The sequence below is a fragment of the Squalius cephalus genome (genome assembly GCF_949319135.1).
Source record: "Squalius cephalus genome assembly, chromosome: 18".
In the NCBI taxonomy this organism is placed as follows: Eukaryota; Metazoa; Chordata; class Actinopteri; order Cypriniformes; family Leuciscidae; genus Squalius; species Squalius cephalus.
In genome coordinates, this window is record NC_137139.1 from 33,187,401 (window position 1) to 33,213,211 (window position 25,811).

General features: G+C 36.1%; 1 protein-coding gene across 3 annotated transcripts in view; it reads left to right on the plus strand.

Moving 5' to 3' along the window:
* LOC307146155 (cyclin-dependent kinase-like 5) overlaps positions 1-25,811 on the plus strand; it is a 68,953-nt gene that overhangs the window by 13,973 nt on the left and 29,169 nt on the right. For all 3 annotated transcript variants that reach the window (XM_079850013.1, XM_079850012.1, XM_079850014.1), the window contains exons 3-4: positions 7,260-7,294; positions 25,385-25,430. In XM_079850013.1, the coding sequence (XP_079706139.1) occupies positions 7,260-7,294; positions 25,385-25,430 (81 nt within the window). The remainder of the gene's footprint in view (positions 1-7,259; positions 7,295-25,384; positions 25,431-25,811) is intronic.

Here is a 25,811-nt window from a genome sequence, read left to right on the forward strand (position 1 = left end):
TGTGTGTGTGTGTGTGTGTGTGTGTGTGTGTGTGTGTGAGATGGGTAGGTTTAGGGGTCAGGTTAGTGTGTGTGTGTGATGGGTAGGTTTAGGGATCTGGTTAATGTGTGTGTCTGTCTGTGTGTGTGTGTGATGGGTAGGTTTAGGGATTGGGTTAGTGTGTGTGTGTGTGTGTGTGTGTGTGTGATGGGTAGGTTTAGGGATTGGGTTAGTGTGTGTGTGTGTGTGTGTGTGTGTGTGTGATGGGTAGGTTTAGGGTTAGTGTGTGTGTGTGTGTGTGTGTGTGTGTGTGTGTGTGTGTGTGTGTGTGTGTGTGTGTGTGTGTGTGTGTGTGTGTGATGGGTAGGTTTAGGGGTCGGGTTAGTGTGTGTGTGATGGATAGGTTTAGGGTGAGTGTGTGTGTGTGTGTGTGAGGGGCAGGTTTAGGGGTCGGGTTAGTGTGTGTGTGTGTGTGTGTGTGTGTGTGTGTGTGTGTGTGTGTGTGTGTGTGATGGGTAGGTTTAGAGGTCAGGTTAGTGTGTGTGGGTGTGTGTGTGTGTGATGGATAGGTTTAGGGTGAGTGTGTGTGTGTGTGTGAGGGGCAGGTTTAGGGGTCGGGTTAGTGTGTGTGTGTGTGTGTGTGTGTGTGTGTGTGTGTGATGGGTAGGTTTAGGGTTAGTGTGTGTGTGTGTGTGTGTGTGTGATGGGTAGGTTTAGGGTTAGTGTGTGTGTGTGTGTGTGTGTGTGTGTGTGTGTGTGTGTGTGATGGGTAGGTTTAGGGTTAGTGTGTGTGTGTGTGTGTGTGTGTGTGATGGGTAGGTTTAGGGTTAGTGTGTGTGTGTGTGTGTGTGTGTGTGTGTGTGTGTGTGTGTGTGTGTGTGTGTGTGTGTGTGTGTGTGTGTGATTGATGTCATGGCAGTGTGAAGTGGAGGATAAATAACGAGACTCAGAGAAACAAACTCCCGCTGACGAACACGAGACCGGAGGAACGTCCTGTCGCTCTCACAGAAGCCGCTGTATTTCCACTGAAACTCCTTCTCTTGTTCGCTTCACAGAAATAACATAACTGACTTCCAGTAATGATGATTTGATGAGAAATGTTTGAGTTCATATTGAAGACTTTTGATTGCAGACATTGATATCCTGAGCTGGAGACACCAGTGTTGTTATGGTTAATTAAAACTATGAATTGTTCATTGAAATAGGCTAAAGTTTAACAATTAAAACTTAAACTTAAAAAAAAAACGTCCCAGAAACGCCTCCATTGTAGTCTTGAGTTTCTTCCAGGAACGAACACGTCACAATATTCCTCATTATAATAATTCATGCGCAGAATAAAGGGGCGGGGCCTGGTTGAGTTAGTTAGTAGTGTGTTAAACTGGTAATGGAAAGGGGCGGGACATTTCCCAAACACACTCGAAGCGCTCGACCAATCACAACACACTGATCCAGCCGACCAATCAGAGCACAGTGTGCTTTTCAGGAGGAGGGGCTTCATAGAGACAGGAAGTAAACAGAGCGTTACTGACAGACTGGGAAGAGAGGAGCCGCAACAATGGAGAATATGAGGAGAATAATCAACATTCAAGCAGGAAAACCTGTTCTAGAAGAGCCTGAACACAACATCAAGACATAATAGGTCGTCTTTAATATATAAAAATAAAAGCTAATTCAAAATATTAATAAATACTATACTGTAAAGAAGACTTTTTGAAGTACAAATAAAACAAAGTTTATTGTAGTACATTTTACAAGAAAATAGTATTTAAGAATTTCTACTTCAAAATTTCATGTTTAATTCAATGTTTTTCTTTTCTTTTATTATTTGTGAAATTTGCTAGCAATTTCTGAGTAAAAATGGTTTCTAGTGTATGTAGGTATATAAATATCACTGAGAGACGAGTGAGATTACTGGAGTCTTTTTCTCAGGAGAAACATCGGAAAAGCAGATTCTTCATCACAAGTCTCCATTTGCTCTCCGTTTCATCTAATTTCTGTCTAATTGAGATATTAAAGCTATTTAATGTCTGATTTTTCTTCAGTGCTGAAGTAAAAATCACCCCGATCTATAATAAATGTCTTTTCCTTTTCATTATTCATGACAGTGAAGTTATCAAGTCTTAACATCTTATTATGTCAGAATATGAAATGGTGGCTCCATCATCATTAATCATATGATGATTTAATCATATCTTTTTTGGGGGAAAAAACACACTATGCTTTTGAGTTCTTCTCTACAGTTATATATATATATATGTCATGTGTATGTATATATATACAGTACCAGTCAAAAGTTTGGAAACATTACAATTTTTGATGTTTTTGAAAGAAGTCTCTTATGCTCATCAAGCCTGCAGTTAAAAAAAAAAACTAAAAAAACAGTAATATTATGAAATATTATTACAATTTAAAATAATGGTTCTCTTTTTTAATATATTTTAAAATGTAATTTATTTTTGTGATGCAAAGCTGAATTTTCATCAGCAAGTACTCCAGTCTTTGGTGTCTTATGATCCTTCAGAAATCATTCTAATATGCTGATTTATGATCAATGTTGGAAACAGTTGTGCTGCTTAATATATTTTTTTGGAATACTTTTTTCAGGATTCATTGATGAGTAAAACGTTAACAGCATTTATTCATAAAAACAGCATTTATTCAAAATAAAAACATTTCTAACAATATAAATCGTTACCATCACCTTTTATCAATTTAACCCTAACCCTTGTTGAATTAAAGTACTAATTTCTTTAAAAAAAAAGAAAGTTATTGTTCCCAAACTTTTGAACGGTAGTGTATATTGTTACAAAAGATTTCTATTCTAAATAAATACAGTTCTTTTTAACTTTTTATTCATCAAATAATCCTGAAAAAAGTATCTCAGGTTATAAAAAAAATATTAAGCAGCACAACTGTTTCCAACATTGATCATAAATCAGCATATTAGAATGATTTCTGAAGGATCATAAGACACCAAAGACTGGAGTACTTGCTGATGAAAATTCAGCTTTGCATCACAAAAATAAATTACATTTTAAAGTATATTAAAAAAGAGAACCATTATTTTAAATTGTAATAATATTTCATAATATTAATGTTTTTTGTTTTTTTTTGTTTTTATTTAACTGCAGGCTTGAAGAGCATAAGAGACTTCTTTCAAAAACATTAAAAATAGTAATGTTTCCAAACTTTTGACTGGTACTGTATGTATGTACACACACTAAACTTGTTTAAAGTATTTATCAGACAAAATTATTTGGCAAAAAAGGCAAACTACAGTAAAAGCCTGTAAAAGTCCTGCAGAAAGCGATGCATAAGGATGCAGTGTAACGACGCCCACTTCCAGGAATGCACTAATATTTTGTCGGTAGTACCAGTTTGCAATGATTATTAGTTAACACTAAGTTGTCAATGTAATAATTCGTCGTTACACTACATCCTTATGCATCGCTTTCTGTCAGGACTTTTACGTGCTTTTCCCAAATCACTGAAGTGACGTCGACGTCCGAGTTAGCGGTAGCATGAGCCGTCAGGCAAGTGTTATTTAAATAAACTCCTGATGTACTTACAAACTTTCCAATGCCTCGTTTTATGAGTACAGAACCTATTTGTACTGCTGTAGAAGTTTGGTACAATTCTGGGCCCGGTTCCCCAAAACGTTCTTATCGCTAAGTATATCTTCTGTAAGTCACACTTTCGTAAGGTTGGTCTGGACCACTCTCAGCTTTACCTTATCACTGTTGCAGGTCTATACGAATATAATTCTGAAGTTTTAATACACCCAGACAGTATTCAATTAGGCTAATTCAAGTGTTTTCATGCAAAGAATAAAACTGTCATTACACTGATTGTTGTCAGATTTTTCATTATATTATTATACAATATTATTAATTGAATTAAAACGCTCTTTTAAAGGCCAGTCAAAGCATAGGTTACTGTCAGTTAAGTCCTATTCGGACGCTAATATTGTTTCTCATGGGCTTGTCCGGTATTTTAAACATTTATAGGGGTAAGTCGGTGATTTTAGTGCCGTCCGAATCCATAATATCAGTGTTTTTTCTCACCCAACCCGCGTAAAAATCCCTGGCCAAATTAGTACCTACTGTTTTTGACAAGAGATTCAAAATTCACTGTTTAAATCCTTTTTGATCACTGCCGAGCACCGTACATAAGATGTAAACTTTTATTACTGAAATGCTGGAAAGTATTTACAAGAACAATATTTCATCGCAGCTCCACCTCAGCGAACAAAAATGAGAAAGAGAAGAAAGCACGTACAAATTTGAAATGGTTATTATGGCAGCAATATATGATACAATTTTAAAATATGTTGGCTAGGCTATTATAGTTTGGATTATTTTTTATAATATCCCATGAGTCCTAATAAATGCAATTTCAACTATTTCTGAAGTGCTTCTTTAATAAAGAACACCGCTTTCTCACATAAACAGCCCCTGCACGAGAGAATAATTGATTCTCGAGCCATCGATATCAACCAATTCAGCACCTTCGCCACGGACAGCGCCGGGTAACGTTGCACGTAAGAAGGTATATCTTAAGCAGCTTCCTAAGGTATAGTTCGGGGAACACACTAGGAATATAAACAACTTTGGTAAGATATATCTTTCGAGTCTTCTTAGCGCGCTAAGAGTGAGCGTTATCAGGGAACCGGGCCCTGGGCATTATTAGTGGGGTAATTTACGAGATACAGCCTTGTATCCGTTAGCGCCTGCACTAAGCCATCCGGCTGATATCTCTAAATAAGCTCTAACTTTAAAGGATTAGTTCACTTTTAAAAAAACTTTTGCTGATAATTTACTCACCCCCATGTCATCCAAGATGTCCATGTCTTTCTTTCTTCAGTCGAAAAGAAATTAAGGTTTTTGATGAAAACATTCCAGGATTTTCCCCCATATTATGGAGTCCAATGGGACCCAAACGGTTCAAGGTCCAAATGCCAGTTTCAGTGCAGCTTCAAAGGGCTTTAAACGATACCAGACGATGAATAAGGGTCTTATCTAGCGAAACGATCGGTCATTTAAAAAATAAATTAAAAAGTTTAAGTTTTATAAGGACAAATGCTCGCCTTGCTCTGTTCTGTGATGCGCGTTCGTGACGTCATGTAATACGCAATTACGTTGAAAAGGTCACGCTTGACGTGTTTACAAATGTGCGGAAGGAGGACCATATACACATATTCAAAATGCCCATTTCGTGTGCGTATCCTGGGTGCTTTAATATTAAAAAGCCTAAAAGAAAATTTTCTTCAGGACAGAAATTTTTCAAACGTGACCTTTTCAACGTAATTGCGTTTTACATGACGTCACGAACGCGCATCACAGAACAGAGCAAGGCGAGCATTTGTGCTTATAAAACTTAAACTTTTTAATTTATTTTTGAAATGACCGATCGTTTCGCTAGATAAGACCCTTATTCATCGTCTGGTATCGTTTAAAGCCCTTTGAAGCTGCACTGAAACTGTCATTTGGACCTTGAACCGTTTGGGTCCTATTGGAGTCCATTATATGGGGGAAAATCCTGGAATGTTTTCATCAAAAACCTTCATTTCTTTTCGACTGAAGAAAGAAAGACATGGACATCTTGGATGACATGGGGGTGAGTAAATTATCAGCAAAAGTTTTTTTAAAAGTGAGCTAATCCTTTAATAATGTTCAACCAAGGGAAAAAAGGCTTCTGGGGGTGTGTTTGGCTCAAGGTCATGGTGCAAAGGACCCTAGGCTGATTTTACTCCGAACCATCCCTTTAAGACCGAATGCACGGATCCATTATACTGTTACACGTGCGTTTTCTTTCTCAACTCTTTACATTCACTTAAAACATAACTGACTGTACTTACATGTATACTCGCCAAGACTGGCATTTTAACATTATTTTGTGTGTATTTAAATGCAATAAGCAGTAAAAAATAACTCAATTTAGTACTGAGGGGAGGCTTTATGTGCCGCACTTTGGGTGTTTGAGCACAAAATGATGCTCAATACGCGCAATCTATTCACGCCCTGTAACAATCAACGAGCAAATGAATGGAGTGAGTGAGGAGAGGCGGGTTCGTGTGTCACTCGCTGTATGAGAGATGAGAGAGAGAGAGAGAGAGAGAGAGAGAGAGAGAGAGAGAGAGAGAGAGAGAGAGAACACAGCTGGTATGTTTGAGTATCGCACGCATTTCAGATATTTTAGTATCGATATGCATCAAAAAAGTCTATATTTTTGACAACACTGCACTCACGTGATGTTGCTGTGCTTCCTCAGTCACGAAAGCTTATCGTTTTGTGAGCGTTTTTAAGCATTGCTGTATAAAAACATGTGATTTTTAATAGGGATCCACCGATATGAACATTTTGGCCGATACCGATAACCGATAATTCTTTATATTTGAAAGCCGATAACCGATATATTGGCTGATAAATCTAAATCCAAATTTCTATATAATTTTAACCTGATTACAAAAACAAAAGTCTCACTATTAAAATCCATGTCCCAAACACAGAAATATGATATTCTCATTATAATTTTATAAAGCCGATATGACGGATTTGCGCTGCTTTAAAGAGAAATAATGCGTTATTATTAACAATATCTATATTTTCCCCACGGTTTCAACGTCAAAATTGTGGCCTGTGAAAATGCTGAGTGGCTCGTAACTTTGGAAAACCACAGTGTCTACCAGTGTATCGCCCACCCCATCATGAACTCAATGTTGACTTTAATAACCGAGTCGCCCTGATATACTCTACAAGAGCTCTGTAGCTCTGGACATCGGGCAGGTTGTGGTGAACGTGATTCTGAGCTTGTTCTCGGATCTGTTGTTCGGATGAGCTCAGATCCTGCGGGACTGTAGATCTGTGCCAGAGATAGAGCCAGAACCCACAAACACCTGCGTGCCAATTGTCGGATTGTTTGGGCTAAACGCGCTCATATGAGATTTATAATGAATTGGGCTGATTAAACAAATGTGTTGGCAGCGATTTGTTCCTCGGTTGCGTCCCGTCCCGAAGGTCTTAAGAGAAAACAAGATGTTCTTGCGGTTCTCTTAACGTCTCTCTCTCTCTCTTTGTCAGGTGTGTAAATCAATGCCTCGTCTTCCTCCGTCCTCCTCCCTTCACTCGCTTTATTCATCAGACACAAAACGCTCTGGGTTTTGTTGGACGGAGGTTTTGGCTCGGCTGCATGAACCTGCTGAGAATCGTGTGTACAAAGACAGGTAGAACTGGGGGAAAGTTTAAGTAAAACCTGTTTGTTTCTCTCTCTTTCTCTGGCAGGAGCTTACGGTGTCGTCCTGAAGTGCAGACACAAGGTACGAGCTCACTGTTGTTCTCTGGAGAGACTTCAGATCACGTTTTTATGCACACAACAAGTCATTTCATGTAGTTCAGCTCATTATTTCAGCTAATTATTTAAAGAAATTAAAGGATTAGTTCACTTCAGAATTAATATTTCCTGATTTTTTACTCACATACACGTCATCCAAGATGGTCATGTCTTTCTTTCTTCATGTCTTTCTTCAGAAATGAAGGTTTTTGAGGAAAACATTCCAGGATTTTTCTCTATTTGGGGTCCAAATCTCAGTTTCAGTGCAGATTCAAAGTCTCTACAGGATCCAGCCGAGGAATAAGAGTCTTATCTAGACAAACCATCGACATTTTATACAAAAAAATAAACATTTATATACTTTTTAACCACTAATGCTCGTCTTGCATGTAATTAGGTTCAAAGGTCATGCGTGTTCCGGTTCAGAAATGTAGGATAGGGTTAAAAACCTGTTATTTTACCTTTATTTATTTATTTATTTGTAAATGGCGTTTGACTTCGTCTTTGCACGTTCGCTTTGTAAACACTAGGTCGGTACTTACGCCTATGTCACGCTTGACCTTTCAATGTGATTACGTAATGTGTGGCGCATCACAGCCAGTGCAAGATGAGCATTAGTGGTTAAAAAGTATATAAATGTTTATTTATTGTATAAAATGTCGATGGTTTGTCTAGATAAGACTCTTATTCCTCGGCTGGGATCCTGTAGAGACTTTGAAGCTGCACTGAAACTGAGATTTGGACCCCATTGAAGTCACTATGGAGAAAAATGAAGAAAGAAAGACATTAACAGTAAAATAAATAGTATATTATCAGGAGATTTTAATTCTGAAGTGAACTAATCCTTTAAAAAGTGTAATAATGGAATAATAAAGATTTTTAAATGTTTTTGTTTGAAGTCTCTTTTGCTCATCAAGGGTGATTTATTTGATCAAAAATATAGTAAAAAAAACGGCTGTTTTCTATGTGAATATATAGTAAAATGTAATGTATTTCTGTGATCAAAGCTGAATTTTCAGCATCATTACTCCAGTCTTCAGTGTCACATGATCCTTCACAAATCATTCTAATATGATGACTTGATGATCAAGAAACATTTCTGATTTCTGATTCTGATTTCAGAGGAGATTTATATTTACTGATAACATAAACTGATTTTTTTGCTGTAGTTTCCATGTGTTGAAATGGTCCGGATAGTAACAGGTTTCTGTTGAGTGTCCGTGATGTGACATATGTGCGTTTATCTATTAATATCTCCTCCGGTTATGAGCAGAGCGGGTCCGTATCCCCGCGGCCGTGAGACAGATGGTCCTCAGCCTCGATCTGTTAACACACACACACACACACACACACACTCTCTGACCCGAACACACTCGGTTCACTCCATCTGCTGCTCTCACCTGCAGTCTTTTCCTGTTGGACGATGCGATTCTCACTGCATGTCATGCTTCACAATCACACTTCAGCTTTACTGTTGCAGAGAAATGTGTGTTGATTTCTGATGTGTGATTTATTGACTGTACATTTGTTTACATTAATGGAAATGAATCCAGTTTGATTTCGGATCTGTTTATACCAACCCTAAATGTTGCAATCCGATTCAGATATTCCTATATTACACCATTTCCAAACAATTCTTCAGTGCATGAGCAGTTCCCAGTCGCCACATTCAGATCAAATTTGATTTATTTCAATCAAATTTATTTAATCTTTTTTTCAAAATCACATTTATTTTTTTATTTCAATCAAATTTGACTTATTTTAATAATTTATTTATTTTAATCATATTTATTATTTTTATATATATATATATATATTTATTTCAATCAAATTTGACTTATTTAATAATTTTTATTTTAACCAATGTATTTTTTTTCAATCAATTGGACTTATTTTAATCATTTTCTTTTTTAATCAAATTTATTATTTGTTTATTTATTTATTTCAGTCAAATTTGACTTATTTAATATTTTGATAATTATTTATTTATAAACTTATTTATTACTTATTTTACTTACTTTTTTATATATTTATTTAAATAAATTTTGAGTTATTCTAATCTTTTTGATTTTAAACTAATTTATTCATATGTGATTTATTCGATTTTTTAATAATGCATTAATATAGTAAAGCCTAATCTAATTTTTATTACTTATTTGTTTATTCTACATTTTTTCCAGTTTTTTCCCAGCTTTTCCCCTGACCCCAGTTGGAAAACCCTGTTCACTGAGAATGCACTTACTTTCCATTAAGTTTTGCATTATATTACATTATTTAGTATATTATTATCAATTATTATTATTATTTTAGCTTAATTTTTTGATGTCGATCAGGTTATTTCTGATCCCCCTTTCATCCTGATTGACTGAAGTGTTTACATGAAAGCTTTTCCATCAATCCCATTATAAACGGATTATTTAAGTGCATGTAAGCGTATGGTCTGTGATGCTCTTGATTTTCTGTTCTCATGAGCACTCGCCGTAAAGCAAAACACCTTCTGTAATATAATGAATATGTGCAGTTTGTATATTGCTTGCATGACATTAAATCAGATCTGCAAATGGCCCTTTAAGCCCAAAATGTGCACAAGTGTATGAACACAAGTGTATGAACACAAGCTGTTCTCGCTGTGCGTGATTGCATTGAAATGTATCAGCACAAGCATATAGCGGTTAATAGTGTAAACTGTCTTCTTCTACAGTCCAGATCAGTGTGTGTGTGTGTGTGTGTGTGTGTGTGTGTGTGTGTGTGTGTGTGTGTGTGTGTGTGTGCACTGCTGCACCTGGCCATTGACATGAAAGAAACCCAGCCAGAATAAAGGGAATTATCCGCTGTATAATTCACACTGACTGTGATCTACTGCCAACAACATACACACACACACACACACACACACACACACACACACACACACACACACACACACTCAATATAGGCTCAATATAGCCTCAAACGCTCGGCCAGTGCATTGCAAGCATGCACTCTTTTAAAACGCACTTCACACGTCACCGTGTTTTAACTCACGATTCTTAGTGGATCCGACAGAGAACGGCCGTTCACGCTCATGTCCGCTGGATCAAGAGTTTCCACTCCTTTACTTTTAATCATCTAGCAGACGCTTTATAAATATGTGAAAAAATTACATCATTACTCACTATAGTACTGTACAGTTAGATGTATTGTTTATTTTCATCATTTTGTTCATTTGAATCATATTTATTATTTTTAAATATTTTATTTATTAGATAATTGTATTTATTTACTATGTAATTTTTATTTTTATTATTAAACTTTATTTATTATATATAATCATATTTTTTTATTTTTAATTATTAGTTTTTTATTTATTTATTTCAAAGAAATGTATTATTTTTTGTTTTAAATAAATAGTTTAGTAATTTTTATATAAATGTGTAATTAATGAGTAATTAATTATAATGTATTTATTTATTACATTTGTCAATTAATCAATAAATTAATAAATAAATAAATAATTTATTTATTTAAATCAGTGTTATTTATTTTAAATATTTTAGCCAAATGTATTTTAGTTAGTTCAATCTTATTTTTATTATTTATTTTAAGATTTATTTATTAGTGCTGTCAAATCGATTAATCGCGATTAATCACATCTAACAAAAGTTTGCATATACATTCATATATATATATATATATATATATATATTAGGGCTGTCAAACGATTAATCGCGATTAATCGCATTCCAAAATAAAAGTTTGTTTTTACATAATATATGTGTGTGTACGGTGTATAATTATTTTCTATATATAAATACACACACATGCATGTATATATTTAAGAAAAATGTGTTATTTATATATAAAATATTTATATATAATATAAATTCTATATAATATAAATATATATACACACAGTATATACATGCAAATATTTCTTAAATATATACATGCATGTGTGTGTATTTATATACTGTATAGAAAATAATTATACACTGTACACACACATATATGTAAAAACAAACTTTTATTTTGGATGCGATTAATCGCGATTAATCGTTTGACAGCCCTAATATATATACAAAGTTTTCCATTAGATGTGATTAATCACTTTGACAGTACTATTATTTAATTCAATTTATACGAGTTTCTATCTAAATTTTTCCCCCTTTTTGCGTTTTTTCAAACAGTAATAAGTTCTATTGTTGTCACATGACATCATCATGTTGCATGTTTAATTCTGTCCAGTTAGAATCTAAATCAAGTCTATCTTTCGCCCTTTTAAAACACTTACATTTATTCATAGCAGACGCTTTTATCCAAAGCGACTTACAAATGAGAACAATAGTTAAACTAACAAGGACAACAATATGCAAGTGCTGTGACCATTCCCTGTTTAATCTTTTTTTATTTTATTTTTTATAAAGATAATAGATAAAGAATAGAAGATAAAGTGTTAGTATTAATGGGTCAAGTGTTGCCTTTTTTGGCAACACAAAACAATTTTGTGTAAAAATATCTCAGCCTTTGACAGTCCAATCAAGTCCAATAAAAAAAAAAAAAAAAAATTCAATCTTCTGTTTCATTCATCACACTGAAATGGAAGATGAAGTCAAGCGCAGTGCATTGTGGGTGTTTTCTGTTGTAAATGTTTCAGTATGGCATGCTTTGAGACTTTGATGAGCTGATCATGATGATAATGCATCTGAAGGTTTGATTGACAGGTGTGTGTGTGCTCTGTTCACGCCTCATGTTAACATGTCGATCAGAAGCACTTTTCGACTCGCTGGCTTCTGTAATTCCAGGTCGCAAGCTTTCTGAATCATTAGAGATGTGTGTGAAGTTCAGTGTTAGATGCCTGACTAATGTTGACGTGTTAAACTGAGTCTGTGGAGTCATCAGGTTCCTCTGGTTATGAGACTTTATAATGAGGTTTATAATGTTCTGATCAAACCCACAATTATAATGAAAATCCCACAAATTATACTGTGAAAAAAATTAAAGCAATGAATAAAAAAAAAAAAATCCTATTAAGCTTTAAGAGCCCAGTTAGGTGTTTATTTCATTAATATTCATATACATTATAAAAACTAATTATAGGTATTTGTTTATTTTATTTTATTAGTTATTTATTTACACTTTATACTATTTTTCCCTTAACATTTTAGCAGTCTTTAAATTTAAATGTTAATTTATATTTTTATTTAAATGTTTTTTTTTATTTTTATTATTATTTTTAATTATTTTATTTTGTTTTTTTTTATTTTAAATTTAATGTTATTTATTTAAATTTTAATATGTATCTGTTTTATTTTAACGTTTATTTAGAATTAAGTTATTTACATTTAACACTACCTTGTACCTTTAATTAACTAATTAATTAATATTTGTCAGTAATTCATTTACATTATACACTAGTTCTTTAACTTTTTAGCAGATTATTTAGTACCTCTAAATTTAATGGTTAATTTAGATTTTATTTAATTTGTCATTTTATTTAATTAATTAATTTTAATTTGCATCTATTTTATTTTAAGATTTATTTAGTATTTATTTACTTCCATTTTACACAGGTTTTCTCAACTTTTTAGCAGATCCTTTAGTACAATTTAAATGTTAAGTTACATTATTATTTAATTTGTAGTTTTATTTAATGTTATTTATTTTTGTTTTAATATGCATTTGTTTTTACTTTGTTTATTTATGGTTTATTTATTTTTTTATTTATGTTTTATACTATTATTCTCTAAACTTTGCAGCAGATCCCTTAAGTGTCTTTTAATTTAATTATTTTAATTTTTATTTATTTATTTACATTTTACATAATTTTTCTCTAAACTTTTCAGCAGATCCCCTAGACCATTTATTTTTTATTTTAATTTATATTTATTTGTTTTTAATATATTTAAATTATTTTATTTTGTATTTATTTAACTTTTGAGCAGATCCATTTGTACATTTAAATGTATTTATTTTTATTTATTTATTTATTTATTTATTTATTTATTTTTAACATTTTTATTTTTTATTTTTTTTATTTTTAACTTTTCAGCAGACCCATCCGCGTCCTCTCACACTCCCATGTTCCTCAAAACACAATATTTTACACAATAAAAAAAAAACAGTATTTTAAACAATATTCACTTCAAAACCGTCTCTAAAAATATCTGAGTGCTGGTGGACTTCGGCTGTTTCTGATGATCTGCCAGGTTTGGCTCAGTTAACGGTCCACTGGTGTTGATATATTGGTCTATCACTGATCAGAGTTGATCAAGTTCAGCCTTTGCTTCCTTAAAGCGGTTTCTCATTTCCCACAATGCACCTGTGCTCTCCTCTCCGAGTGAGAAGGAGGTCAGCATGTATTCTTAGTCCCAGAGACGGTTCTGCTTGTGTTTCTCTGAAGGCTATGGCTGGTGACTAACATCAGCTTATGATCAGCATATAGTCGTGCTTCGGCCTGTTTCTCTCCGATCGAGTCTTGACATGCGTCTGAGAGGATTTAACCAACATGAACATCTCGTTTGTGTATGTTTCATTTCCCTCACCCGATGCGACCTGTCAGATTTAAGCGGCTCCAGACGAACCGCAGCCCTGAACACACACACACAAAATTAATTGTCCATTCTTAACCTGCCATGTTGACAACCACACTTTTAAAGACGACCCATTACGCCCTTTCTCAAGTCTTGATGTTGTGTTCAGGCTCTACTAGAACAGGTTTTCCTGCTTGAATGTTGATTATTCTCCTTATATTCTCCACTGTTGCGGCTCCTCTCTTCCCAGTCTGTCAGTAACGCTCTGTTTACTTCCTGTCTCTATGAAGCCCCTCCTCCTGAAAAGCACACTGTGCTCTGATTGGTCGGCTGGAGCAGTGTGTTGTGATTGGTCGAGCGCTTTGAGTGTGTTTGGGAAATGTCCCGCCCCTTTCCATAACCGCCAGTTTAACACACTACTGACTAACTCAACCAGGCCCCGCCCCTTTATTCTGCGCATTAATTATTATAATGAGGAATATTGTGACGTGTTCGTTCCTGGAAGAAACTCAAGACTTTCAGGGAGTTCAGAAACACTGACACTGATATATTTTCATGCTCAAACAGCAACATTACACACTAAAGAGAGATGAACATGCTCCCACGAGTCTGAGCAACCCAAATCTGGTTAGAAATGTTTGTTTAGGCTGTTGTTCAGTAAGTTGTGGATCTCACCTGAGGCTTTTGGACCCCATCCAGCTTTAGCCACATCACACAAGCATGTGTTTGTGGAGGATTAATGTTTAACGCTTCTATACCGAGACACCGGGAGAAACGCAAAATCACAAGATCAGTTTCCCATGAGCCTCTCTGCTGAACGTCTGAGGTGTCTGTCTTGTCTGTAGTGTTGCTGATCTCAGATCTGTCATGTTGTGGTTTGATAATCTCTCTCAGAGACTCTACACCATTAAATAAGACACAGGCCATTATTATTAGGGACAATCTTCAACCCTGTAACATAAAAAGTGATCGGTTGACTTAACTTAAAGCTACACTGTGTAGGATTTACTCCCATCTAGCGGTGAAATTGTTTATGACTACCAACTGAATATTACTTTCTAGCTCCTCCCATTCCAAGGGCGTTTTAACTCCTACGGTGGCCGTATTATTGCCAATCTGCCGGCAGTCGCAAGTAATCTCCCCCTCGCATTCGTCACGGCGCCACTGAGTGTAAAAACGCGAATGGCGAAGCTGGAATTTCCAGGTGCGACTCCTACGTATGCAGGACCGGATTAACCATTAGGGCAACTGGTCACTTGCCCAGGGGCACGTGGCATCTAAGGGGCCCTGACAGGTAGGAGTAAATACACAGAAATTTAATAAAGTTATCAAACACTTTACAGTCTTCACTGCATAAACTGCTACGCGGGTTCACGCAGACAAAGTCTTTCCTCCCTCCCCGCTGAACGCCAGCGATTACTAATTCGTGAAATGCACTCCCGCTGGTTGAGCGTGGTAAAGTTCGTTTTAGGTTCGATATTAGCCGGACATTTGTTCTATAGGGTCGGTAGTCTAACAAAGATATCAATAGCAAGATTAGTTTTAACATTATGTGACCATTGTATATCGACATGATGAAAATATTCATTCAAAATCATTCGTGCATTAATGCTGCATAATAATACCTGAGAATGCTTTGACGCGTTTCCACAGCGCACGATGCTTAAGGGAACGTCTACCAATTCCACCAACTGCGTTAAACGTAGCCTATAATGTGTATTATTTAAAATTACTTTTAACATTTAAAAACAGTTTTCAAATCCCAAAGCTTGCAGAAGGTTCCTAATGGCAATACTGACTTAGGCTACAGCTTTAGCATTGAGTGAATTAACTTGTCTAAGAAAATGATTCATAAATCGTATAAATATCAGTTGAGCCTATGTTTACTTTCGTCACTGACACAGACGAAAATGAAAAGACTAAGTTCAGCTTTAGGAGGGGTAGAAATAGGCCAGGATAAGAAGACTGAGAGAATAAGAAATATGAAGATGAGGAGAGAGCAGGTATTGACAAATAATCTAATGACAAGGTTTTAAAGCTAGCCTATTTCTTATAATATTTTGGCCTTCAAAAGTCCTAAATTGCACATATGTAGATCAGAGAAATCCAAATTTTCTATCCAAATTTTTTTAAATTATTAAAGCTACACTGTGTAATTTTTTTAGTTGATTCTTAGCACAAAACACTTTGTGCTTTCAAAAATATATGTGCTCATTAATGTATATTTACTTCTTTCAAGTAATAAAGTTTTCTCGTAAGTTTATAATCTGCCATTGAAAGTACATACGGGTGAGGGGTTCGTATGCCGGTCGCCATGTTGCCCCTCCATCTTGAAACTACATTAGCCAAAGAGGGACATGCCTGTAAATTCAAGCTTCGCCTTTCGCGCCTTACACTCAGTGACTCAGACGAATGCGAGGTGGAGATTACTCGCGACTGCCGGCAGATTTGAAAGATTGCTGATGGAGGATCACGCCTATTCTCGAGGACATGTAGCAGAGTCGCCAAGGAAGCGAAAGAGAGAATTAAAACGTCAACGCGACATCAGCAAGACCAAAGTCAATACTGGAGTAACTTTTCCCAGATGGAAAGAGCTCATGAGGAGCAAAGATTTTAAAACGGACGCTGAAGTTGCCTGCTTTCTTCTCGACGGGTAATCCAGCCTATTTGTGTAAATTCGAAGTTTTATAGTTGCTTGTCTAACCATGGCATGGTTGTGCATAACGCCAGAACAACCTCTAGTATAACTTGCGCTACTTTTCCTCGCGTCAATGGTGAAAAAGTATTGTTTACCTTGTAACATAAATCTGTGCTGCGACGGATCATAGATGATAGTTTTAAAGGCGCAATTGGACGAAGTCGAACTGGAAGCCATGTTAATCTTGGAATAATATAGGAGTTAAAACGCCCTCGAAATTTAAAGGAACAGAAACTAATATTCACTGGGTAGTCATATACAATTTCACCACTAGATGGGGGAAAATATCACACAGTGTAGCTTAAAGTAAATAAACTTCATGCTTAATCAAAAAAATTAAGTAATGTGGAATTGTCAAGGTCAAAATTTTTAATTAAGCATTACTTTTATTTACTTAATAATTTTAAGGCAACGGGTTTACTAAAACATTTTAAGTAAGTGAACTGAACACTTTTTACTGATGACGCATGTTCAAATCTCTGTACTTTATTCCCTTTTACGTTTAGTGTGTTTGTTTTAAAGCTGTGTAAAGCTGTTTAAACATTCGTCTGATTCAGTGTTTGCACTGCAGAGGAATGCCACTCACTGACTAACCTGTGTGACCTCTGACCCCTGACCCCCACGGCTGCTTTCACTGGTCAGATTCAGGGACGGACTGTTGATCGTGTCCTCCATAGATCCGGATGTTTCCGTGTTTCAAACAATGTCTGTGTTTGTGGGCTGATGCTGAACATCTGGACTGATGTTCCTCTGACGTTTGTGTTTGTTCTGATCCTCTCACTCTATGAGACTTCAGAACTATTAAACTTCAGACGTTAATTCACATCAAACCAGTATTATACCAATATTAAATCAATACTAGAATTTTTAAATTAAATACTCAATTTACAGTGAATATTACATTAGGAACATTTCTTATTTTGTTTAATATTTCTATTTAGTAATAATAATAATAATAATTATTATTTTATAGTAATAATCACCAAATATTTTGCCAAATCACTCAGCTCTACAAACTTTTTTGTTATATTAAACTGGAATTATTATTATTATTATTATTATTATTATTATTATTATTATTATTATTTAATTAATAAATACTATTTTTTTTATTTTACATTGAAGTATTATAAATAAATAATAATTATAAATAAATATAGTAATATTTATTATTTTGTTTAGTATTTTTTTATTGTTATTTTTATTATTATTATTCATTTAAATAAATAATAATTATAAATAAATATAGTAATATTTCTTATTTTGTTTAGTATTTTTTATTGTTATGTTTATTATTATTATTAATTTAAATAAATAATAATTATAAATAAATATAGTAATATTTCTTATTTTGTTTAGTATTTTTTATTGTTATGTTTATTATTATTATTATTCATTTAAATTAATTGACATTGATGTTTAATCACCAAATATTTGGCCAAATTGTGCAACCTTATAAACAAGCACAGCAAACCTGCAAAGGCTTTTTAAATGAAATCAAAACGGTATTATTAGTAGTACCTGGTAGTTTTTTTTTATTTTACAGTGAATATTACAATAGTAATATTTCTTGTTTTTTTATATTTTTATTTATTATTATTATTATTATTATTTTACAATCATATTAATATACAATCCCTACAAACAGCCACAACAAACCTGGAGCTTTTTAAAAACAATCTCATTTTAAATTGCAGTCGTGAGCCATATGAAATATGTAATTGAATATGCACTGTTCAGAATGTTCAGCATTCAAATGTCTGACTAACGTTGACATCATCATGTTTGCAAATTGTGATTGGCCTTCTTCCATGCATATATTTGCATAATGAACTGTGTTTGGTTTTGTGTTACTTTGCATCTATTTAACGATCTGTTGCTGTCATTTTCATGTGATGAGAAATAAAAACTTTATACATGAATCTTTTAACAATGCAAAATGCAAATATAGTTAAATTAGAAGTGTGTAAAAGTCTTTGATTTAATAATATGTGACCCCCGGACCATAAAACAGTCGTAAGGGTCAATTTTTTTGGTAGGAAATTTACAAAATATCTTCATGGAACATGATCTTTACTTAATATCCTAATGATTTTCGGCATTAAAGAAAAATGGATAATTTTGACCCATACAATGTATTGTTGGCTATTGCCACAAATATACCCGTGCGACTCGAGACTGGTGACGTGATCCAGGATCACACATATGTCCAACAAATGCTATCCGGCTCAGTGTGACACAGATTTCTCCTCAGTAAGTGTTTGTGGAGAGAACATAAAGTGGGTCAGAACTCTGAGATGAAAAAAAGAAAGAAAGAAAGAAAGACAGAAAGAGCTCTTTCCAAGCGTCACCTGTTGTAATACACACACTCACACAGTGTGTCCGTGTCTCAGCTAAAGCGAGCGGGTCACGCTGTCAGAGAGATTAAAATAGCGCGGGCGTCTCGCTGATGTCTCACCACCTTCTCCTATTGTTCGGCTTGTTTTCATTTCATCTGAGCGAGGATCCGTTGGGCTCAGCCAATCAGGAGACGTGTGTGTGAGAGGGATGTGAATATGCATGAAATGCTAATTCCTGTTATATTTAAATGTGCTGGATGGCCTGTAGCATTGGCTCATGTTTCAGAGCTGTGTGTTTAACAGGGACACTGCGCCTCTTTAACGTGAGCTGTGGTGTGTGTGAAGCGCGAGAGCCTTCAGGGTGAGCAGAAACCCTTCTGCACTCCCAGATAAACCAGTTCAGCTCTCACGCCCCAGTCCATGCTCTTATCATCAGCACACACATCGGGAACTGCAGGACTCATTTATCTTTTAGTTTAATTATTATGCATTGATTTATTTATGCATTTATTTATGCATTTATTGGTTTATGCATTTATTTAGTATTTTGTAGTTTCATTTGATAGTTTTTGTTTGTATAATTTATTTTATTTTATGGTTAGTGGCTTTGATTCTGGTTGTCACTATTGCTGTATTTTTCATTAATATATATGTAACATTAATAATGTTACACAAAAGTAATGTTGACCAGTGCCTCAGTTAACTATCTGAACTATTACATCCTTTTCTGGATTCACTGCATCATAGAAAGTTTTACATATTTAATGATAGTTTTATGTGTTTTAGAAATAACTGAATCAATGATTTAAGATGATCTATGATCTATGTTTGTTAATTTTTTTCATTCATTGTTGTTGTTCTGAATATTTTCTAAATATTTCCAATCAGAGCAGAGTAGACCAATCACAACAGACTGACCAATCTGACCAATCAGAGCAGAGTAGACCAATCACAACAGACTGGGTCATCTGACCAATCAGAGCAGAGTAGACCAATCACAACAAACTGACCAATCTGACCAATCAGAGCAGAGTAGACCAATCACAACAGACTGACCAATCTGACCAATCAGAGCAGAGTAGACCAATCACAACAGACTGGGCCATCTGACCAATCAGAGCAGAGTAGACCAATCACAACAGACTGACCAATCTGACCAATCAGAGCAGAGTAGACCAATCACAACAGACTGGGCCATCTGACCAATCAGAGCAGAGTAGACCAATCACAACAGACTGACCAATCTGACCAATCAGAGCAGAGTAGACCAATCACAACAGACTGGGTCATCTGACCAATCAGAGCAGAGTAGACCAATCACAACAAACTGACCAATCAGAGCAGAGTAGACCAATCACAACAGACTGACCAATCTGACCTATCAGAGCAGAGTAGACCAATCACAACAGACTGGGCCATCTGACCAATCAGAGCAGAGTAGACCAATCACAACAGACTGGGTCATCTGACCAATCAGAGCAGAGTAGACCAATCACAACAGACTGAGTCATCTGACCAATCAGAGCAGAGTAGACCAATCACAACAGACTGACCAATCAGAGCAGAGTAGACCAATCACAACAGACTGACCAATCTGACCAATCAGAGCAGAGTAGACCAATCACAACAGACTGGGTCATCTGACCAATCAGAGCAGAGTAGACCAATCACAACAGACTGAGTCATCTGACCAATCAGAGCAGAGTAGACCAATCACAACAGACTGACCAATCTGACCAATCAGAGCAGAGTAGACCAATCACAACAGACTGACCAATCAGAGCAGAGTAGACCAATCACAACAGACTGGGTCATCTGACCAATCAGAGCAGAGTAGACCAATCACAACAGACTGAGTCATCTGACCAATCAGAGCAGAGTAGATCAATCACAACAGACTGACCAATCAGAGCAGAGTAGACCAATCACAACAGACTGACCAATCTGACCAATCAGAGCAGAGTAGACCAATCACAACAGACTGGGTCATCTGACCAATCAGAGCAGAGTAGACCAATCACAACAGACTGAGTCATCTGACCAATCAGAGCAGAGTAGACCAATCACAACAGACTGACCAATCTGACCAATCAGAGCAGAGTAGACCAATCACAACAGACTGACCAATCTGACCAATCAGAGCAGAGTAGACCAATCACAACAGACTGGGTCATCTGACCAATCAGAGCAGAGTAGACCAATCACAACAGACTGGGTCATCTGACCAATCAGAGCGGAGTAGACCAATCACAACAGACTGACCAATCTGACCAATCAGAGCAGAGTAGACCAATCACAACAGACTGGGCCATCTGACCAATCAGAGCAGAGTAGACCGATCAAAACAGACTGGGCCATCTGACCAATCAGAGCAGAGTAGACCAATCACAACAGACTGGGTCATCTGACCAATCAGAGCAGAGTAGACCAATCACAACAAACTGACCAATCTGACCAATCAGAGCAGAGTAGACCAATCACAACAGACTGACCAATCTGACCAATCAGAGCAGAGTAGACCAATCACAACAGACTGGGCCATCTGACCAATCAGAGCAGAGTAGACCAATCACAACAGACTGGGTCATCTGACCAATCAGAGCAGAGTAGACCAATCACAACAAACTGACCAATCTGACCAATCAGAGCAGAGTAGACCAATCACAACAGACTGGGTCATCTGACCAATCAGAGCAGAGTAGAACAATCACAACAGACTGGGCCATCTGACCAATCAGAGCAGAGTAGACCAATCACAACAGACTGGGTCATCTGACCAATCAGAGCGGAGTAGACCAATCACAACAGACTGACCAATCTGACCAATCAGAGCAGAGTAGACCAATCACAACAGACTGGGTCATCTGACCAATCAGAGCAGAGTAGACCAATCACAACAGACTGACCAATCTGACCAATCAGAGCAGAGTAGACCAATCACAACAGACTGACCAATCTGACCAATCAGAGCAGAGTAGACCAATCACAACAGACTGGGCCATCTGACCAATCAGAGCAGAGTAGACCAATCACAACAGACTGGGTCATCTGACCAATCAGAGCAGAGTAGACCAATCACAACAGACTGGGTCATCTGACCAATCAGAGCAGAGTAGACCAATCACAACAGACTGACCAATCTGACCAATCAGAGCAGAGTAGACCAATCACAACAGACTGGACCATCTGACCAATCAGAGCAGAGTAGACCAATCACAACAGACTGGGTCATCTGACCAATCAGAGCAGAGTAGACCAATCACAACAGACTGACCAATCTGACCAATCAGAGCAGAGTAGACCAATCACAACAGACTGGACCATCTGACCAATCAGAGCAGAGTAGACCAATCACAACAGACTGGGTCATCTGACCAATCAGAGCAGAGTAGACCAATCACAACAGACTGGGTCATCTGACCAATCAGAGCAGAGTAGACCAATCACAACAGACTGGGTCATCTGACCAATCAGAGCAGAGTAGACCAATCACAACAGACTGGGTCATCTGACCAATCAGAGCAGAGTAGACCAATCACAACAGACTGACCAATCTGACCAATCAGAGCAGAGTAGACCAATCACAACAGACTGACCAATCTGACCAATCAGAGCAGAGTAGACCAATCACAACAGACTGGAACATCTGACCAATCAGAGCAGAGTAGACTAATCACAACAGACTGACCAATCTGACCAATCAGAGCAGAGTAGACCAATCACAACAGACTGGACCATCTGACCAATCAGAGCAGAGTAGACCAATCACAACAGACTGACCAATCTGACCAATCAGAGCAGAGTAGACCAATCACAACAGACTGAGTCATCTGACCAATCAGAGCAGAGGAAGCTCTCAGAAAGGCGGGGTTTAGAAAGATGTTTTTAAACTCAAGTAAAGAGCTGATGCTGCAGGGTAAATTATGAGAAAATGAAAGTGTTTTTTGACCTTCGGTGCATGTAAACCAATTATAGGAGACTCCAGAACAAAATTAGGAACCTTTTAAATCTCTCGCTTTCTATTTCTCTCAAACAGCGTCATTTATGTAAATGTATGTAAATCTAATATCTGTGTACATGTGCAGCAGATCCACAAATAGCTTTCAATACAGAATATATAACCGTCCTCTTCTCGCGTCCCGTGTCCTGATGACTGTTGTGTTTTTGCATGTTTTTGCATGTGTTCCCTGTGTTTCTTCCATTCGTCTGTCCTCATTTCAACTTCCTGTTGTGTGTCGGTCCTTAACAGACTCACGCTGGGCTGAGTTAGTCATTAATCAATGAAATCCTCGTCTGTTGTGTTATGAAGAAGTTTTCTGATGCTGTTTCAGTTGTTTTTGAAGCTTGACAGCCCAAGTGCTTATTTACTTTCATTACACAGAAACAAGCAGCAAGGACACCAGCGTTAGACCTTCATACATCCACCTGAAAACTTGTGCTTTTGCCGTAACAAAATAAACATACGCTGTCACGACCACAGACTCGAGACAGAGAAGGAGAAGCAGGGGTCAGAGGTCACTGAGGAGCTGTCACTCACTCTCAGAATGAAGAGCAAAAAAATAAATCAAGACATCTGGAGTTGATTTTAAACTAAATGGTTGAAGGCCGATAAATATAATCAGTTTGACATATTTTCTTTTGACCAATAGGTGGCGCTGACACCAAATTGATCTGGTGTGTTCAGTGTTGGGTGACAATTACACGCATAAAGTTTGGTGTCAGTGTGTCAAATCTTTCCTGAGATACAGCTTCAGATGCAGTTTGGCATTATGCCATCAAATTTTTTGATGCGGTAAATGAAAACGGTTTCGACTATCGCCACAAAATAGTAGATTTTCAAAATGGTGGTTGGTATGGCAAAATAGGTATCTATTTTCTCGGCATGAGCCAAGGAATCTATTAAGACTAGTTTCGTTACAACAGGCTAATTTAATCAAAAGTTATTGGCATTTTTTAAATCTCATTATAACTTTTGACCACATGGTGGCACTGTCTTGAAACTTTTTTTGAGTAAATTCGACACAAGACACAAATCTTCACACACAGTAAGAGTTGCAATCTGACATGTTTTTCCACACCTTTTGATTGACAGGATACAATATAGAATGATTTTCTTTTTTATTACCTGATAAATCAGTGCAGAAGAAATGATTTGTGAGCATCAAATCATCATATTATACTGATTTCTGAAGGATCATGTGACACTGAAGATTGGAGTAATGATGCTGAAAATTCAGCTTTGATCACAGGAATAAATTATTATTTTTAAATATATTCACATAAAAAACAGTTATTTTAAATTGTAATAATATTTCACAATATTACTGTTTGTATTTTATTTTTAATCAAATAAATGGTGTGCAGAAGAGACTTGTTTCAAAAAAAATATTTTTTTTTTAAACGTACCGATCCCAAACTTTTGAACGGCAGTGTATATGTATTAAAAGATGGAGCAGTGTGTGATTTATTAAGCATGAATGTGCCGTCATCAATGTTTGCAGCACCTGTGATCAGTGTTTGCTTAACATACTGTATGCAAACACACATTTCTGAACACCTAACTGTGCTTTTGCATGTTCCTCAGTGTCAGTGAGATTTATTTCAGCTGTGTCTGTAAGAGTTTTACACTGAAGTGTGAATCTAGAGCACTGAAGGATGCTGGGAGGATATAGAGATACTGAGAGTGTAAAATAGGCCAGAGAGAGAGTGTGTGTGTGTGTGTGTCGAGTCCTTTAGTTCTCCTCAACACACATTCACAGGGTCCAAAATGCCCGCCAACTGTATTGTGAGTGTAAATGTGCTCTGCTGAGTGTGTAACTGCGACAGAGTTCCTCTCCATATGTTGCTAACCATATGCTAATCATTTATTAGGAATATGGCTTTAATTGAACTGTAAAAACAACAGTGACGTGAGCAATGACGTCATCCATCAGCAGGAGTTTATCTAGATGAAGTCAACTAGCATTCAAAAATACAGTAAAAAATGTGAAATATTATTCCAATGTTAAGCATCTGTTTTCTATGTGAATATACAGTAAAGTGTAATTTATTTCTGTGATCATTTCAGCCTCATTACTCCAGTCTTCAGTGTCACATGATCCTTCAGAAATCATTCTAATATGATGACTTGATGCTCAAGAAACATTTATGATTATTATTATTAATGTTGGAAACAGTTGTGCGGCTTCATATTGTTGTGGAAAGCGTCATGCATTTTATTTTCAGGATTATTTGATGAATAGAGAGTTCAAAAGAATCTTTGAAGCATCACAATTAAAGCCCCAAACTTTTGAACTGTAGTGTATGTGAAATATTTCTCACAATAAGCAACAAAAAATGAAAATTAGTTTGACAGTTGCAGTTTGAGTGACACTGACTTGCGGTTTGTTACACATATATGGTGAAAAAAGCGCTAAATAATCCAAATATGTGCTTTTTTTATATTTTAATAATGCATAATACAGTATTTCTGGCTGGGAGATGTTCTGGTTCAGCGTCTGATGTTGTGCTTTATTCTCTCTCTGTTGCAGGAGACGAATGAAATCGTGGCCATTAAGAAGTTCAAGGACAGTGAAGGTGAGTCTCCTGGGTCTGAAACGGCTCGTGTGATTCAGGACATCAGCGATCTTCAGCTGAGCTCGTTTACTCATCATCGCATGAAAGACCACCAAACCATCCTGATGCAGCTCGACTCATGAATATTAATGAGATGCGCTTATATCCAAATAATCATCTCAACATGTATTGATCTGAAGAACAAATTTATAGAATAGCATGTGTTCTATAAACATTCTAATATATCAAAATAATAAACAGGTTTAACTTAAAGTTATGGTTAGAAATGTATATGCATGGAATGTTAAAAAAAAAAAAAAAAAAAAGTAGTGCATTAAAGTTATATAAACGCACATCTTTATCTTTGTGTTCGGTTCCAGTGTCACTTTCAGGGTTATTAAC